The following is a 3,356-nucleotide window of genomic DNA, read 5'->3' as shown; positions in this document are numbered from 1 at the left end:
GGTGGGTGTCGGGGTCTGGGACTGCAGCGCAGCGTCTGACATGCGGCGGCTCTTCGGGGAGCGCTAGGGGAGGCTCGGAATCGGAAAGCTGCAGTGCATCAGCTGGAGCCCGGCAGGTGTCAGCACAAGGAAGTGAGAAATACAGGTAATCGCTTCCTCTTCGGGAACCTGGATTTTCCGGGGCTGGTCAGAGTCCTATATAAGGATGAAGGTGCAAAGGCGCTCAGACTAAACTTGAGCAGGCTGCAGATTTGGGCTCCGAGGTCAGACAGCACAGCGCCGAGCCCTCTCCCCCATGTCAAAGAAGCAGTGTCCCCGAGGCTTCCTGCGGCTCATGGAGTGTCCCATCGCGGTAAGGGTCCTGCAGGCTGCACCAAGCCCCGCCAGGGAGAATGCCCTCGGCAGAGCCGGGGATTTGCCTCCCAGCTCTCCGGGGGTGGGGGGGACTGTGTTATGGGGCTGCTGCCACCTCTTCTCCTTCCCTGGGGGGGTCTCTCAGGACTAGCTTCTCCAACAGCTATTGGTCCAGCTCTTAGGTCAAGGCACTGGAGTCAAGCGCTCCTGGGTTCCAGTCCCAGCCCTGCCTCTCCCTCCCCGCTTCCCCAACGCATGATCACGCATTGACCGGTGCTAATGGCTGCTCTCCTCTCTCTCTCTCTCCTTCAGCAGGGGCTGCTCTGCGCTCTGCTTCTCTCCTTCCTGGGGGCCTGCCAGGCCCAGAAGAGGCTCAAGCACGGCGGTCCCCAGCAGCACCACCAGCTCTGCTTCAGCCCGGAGGAGCTGCAGGAGGGCTCGGGGGACGTCCTGCAGCACTTCGTGGGCAGGAACCTCCGCTGGGACAAGTTCAGCTCGGTCACCCTGGTGGAGCATCTGGAGGCGGCGCAGAGGGAGCGCGGCCGGCGGCAGCGGAGGCACCAGGAGCAGGGCTGCCCGAACCTGCAGCTGCCAAGCGGCTCCCGAGCCGAGCTCAGCCAGCGCTCCATCTCCCCCTGGAGATACCGGTAAGAGGGGGGCTGCGGGATGGCAAGGCCAGGGTGCTTGGGGGAGGGGAGGGGGGATGGGCAGTTAGCGGGGTGGCAAGGCCAGGGTGCTTGGGGGAGGGGGGATGCCACGATGCTTGGGGGAGGGGGGATGGGCAGTTAGCGGGGTGGCAAGGCCAGGGTGCTTGGGTGAGGGGGGATGCCAGCGTGCTTGGGGGAGGGGCAGTTAGCGGCCAGCCCGCTTCGGAGGGAGGGGGAGGGGGCCAGGGCACGGGACCGTGAGCTGATCGCTTGCCCCTTTCTCGCCCTGCAGGATCGATGTGGACGAGGACCGCTACCCCCAGAAGCTGGCGTTCGCCCAGTGCCTCTGCTCGGGCTGCATCGACGCGAGGAGCGGCAAGGAGACGTCGTCCCTGAACTCGGTGGCCGTCGAGCAGACCCTGCTGGTCCTGCGGCGCAAGCCCTGCGCCCGCCTGCCCGGCGCCTTCACCTTCGAGCCGGACTACATCAAGGTGCCCGTGGGCTGCACGTGCGCGGTGCCCAGGCACTGAGGCGCGCGGGCCCTCCCGTGGAGCCGGCCCTGGCCTCGCAGCCGCCACCACCCCCCCTACGTAGTGTGACCGTGTCACGCCCGCCCGGTTGGTTTGTTTGTTTTAGAACAGCGCTACTAGGCCCTTCCCAGGAAGTTATCCGGGAAGCGGCTCAGGGACCTCCCCGGCCCCCATCCCAGGCCCAGGCGCTGACCGCCGCGCCCCCTGCTGGCAGGGAGAAGGCTTGCGCAGCCTCTCGGCCCCCCCTTTCACGCTGTCTCCGGGTTGCGCAGGCGCAAAATCCTGAGAGAGGACGGCGGGGAAGAGGGGGCTTTCCAGCTGGAATTAGCGAAAAAGCAGCCCCCCAAACCCCCTTTCGATCCTGGCCAGGAAAAGTATCCTTGGCGATGTGGGCAGCACTGGCTGGAGCCCTGGGATAGGACGGGAGGTCCCTGAGTATACGAAGCCACCTTCTGGTGGTCCTTTAGTGCTATCATATAGCACTAGGGTTATAGCTCTATACAGTCTCTGGGAGGCTGCCCCCTCTTGCCAGAGGTCATGTCTGTATGAATATTCATTTTTAAATGTTATTTATGACTTGCGCTCACTTTGAGTGCGTTCCACACCGTTTTAAAATATTTGGTTCTACCATATTTATTTTGTAAGAGTGATTTTAATAGCATTTTATAATTCTATTTATTGTTAACATGCACCACTCGCGCACACTGTACTGTTCAAGACGATCTGCAACGGAATTGTGCAGGAGAACTGAGAAGGAAGGTGAAGTGTTTTGTTTTAGGTCACACAGTGGTGGTGGGGGTAAAGGAAGGACCTCCAGCCCACATCCCTGGGCTCTCACCACTGTGCTACACTGTCAGAGGTGCATTATGAAGTCAGCATTTTCTAATTTGTATTTATAATTTATTTACATTGAAGTTAATTATTATTATTATTAGCATGGTTATAAATTATTAAATTGTGTTGTTATATGTAGATAAATCCTTTGTTTAGTTTCATGAGCATGAAGTCCCAATGCGATCTCTTAGTTACATTATCCACCGAATGTTTGCCTGATATACAAAGTTCGGGTGGCGACTGCCATGTAGCAGACTTTTGCAAACTGCAGGCGCAGCATAACAAGAATGCTTGGTCCATGCTGCGCCTGATATTCAGCTTTCCTGAATATTGGGAATGCAGGAAAACTCAAATCCTAAATTAGCTCAGAAGAGGAAGGAACTTTATGTCAGAGATAGTGTGAGATAACACCGCCTTTCTCTTTTTCTCAAAATGTCAAGTAAAAAAAAGTTTTCCAAATAGCTGCAGGGATTTAACTCTCCCTCTCTCTCTCGCTCACACCCTCCCTCCCTTCCTCTCTCTCTCGCTCCCTCCCTCTCTCTCTCTCGCTCCCCTCCCTCTCGCTCTCTCCCTCCCTCCCTCTCGCTCTCGCTCCCTCTCCCTCTTTCGCTCTCGCTCCCTCCCTCTCTCTTTCTCTCTCTCTCTCCCTCCCTCCCTCTGTACTGATTCTTAGGAGCTCGCTCATGCTTGCCACATTTGAGCAATGTTACAGGTATAATGTAGATTCCACCCCACACTGGACTCTGTCCCTGCTCCTTCTTTCTGGTATTCTTTTGGAAGCAGCAAAGGGCTCTTTACTCTTTGCTCTGTGAATTTAGAGCAAGTATTTATACTGTCAGTCACTATCAACTGTAATTATATTTTTCTATTATTTATACTGGAACTTTATGATTATTTATTGTTTTATGATATGAAAATATTGAATTTTGTACCATATTTTTGTTCAGAGTTTCTCTGATCATTTTGCTGTTGAAGTTGGGAGTTTCTTGTC

General features: G+C 55.8%; 1 protein-coding gene across 1 annotated transcript; it reads left to right on the top strand.

Moving 5' to 3' along the window:
* Nucleotides 1-245: 245 nt before the first annotated feature.
* On the top strand, nucleotides 246-2,890 carry IL17C (interleukin 17C). The gene is made up of 3 exons (XM_029608636.1): nucleotides 246-352; nucleotides 667-1,001; nucleotides 1,294-2,890. Exons 1-3 carry the CDS (start codon nucleotides 296-298, stop codon nucleotides 1,529-1,531), a joined length of 630 nt encoding a protein of 209 aa, XP_029464496.1. The 5' UTR covers nucleotides 246-295; the 3' UTR covers nucleotides 1,532-2,890.
* Nucleotides 2,891-3,356: the final 466 nt, after the last annotated feature.

This window comes from Rhinatrema bivittatum, chromosome 7 (genome assembly GCF_901001135.1).
Source record: "Rhinatrema bivittatum chromosome 7, aRhiBiv1.1, whole genome shotgun sequence".
Classification (NCBI taxonomy): Eukaryota; Metazoa; Chordata; class Amphibia; order Gymnophiona; family Rhinatrematidae; genus Rhinatrema; species Rhinatrema bivittatum.
Note: the sequence above shows the minus strand (reverse complement) of the source record. Positions and strands in the feature narration are given on the sequence as shown.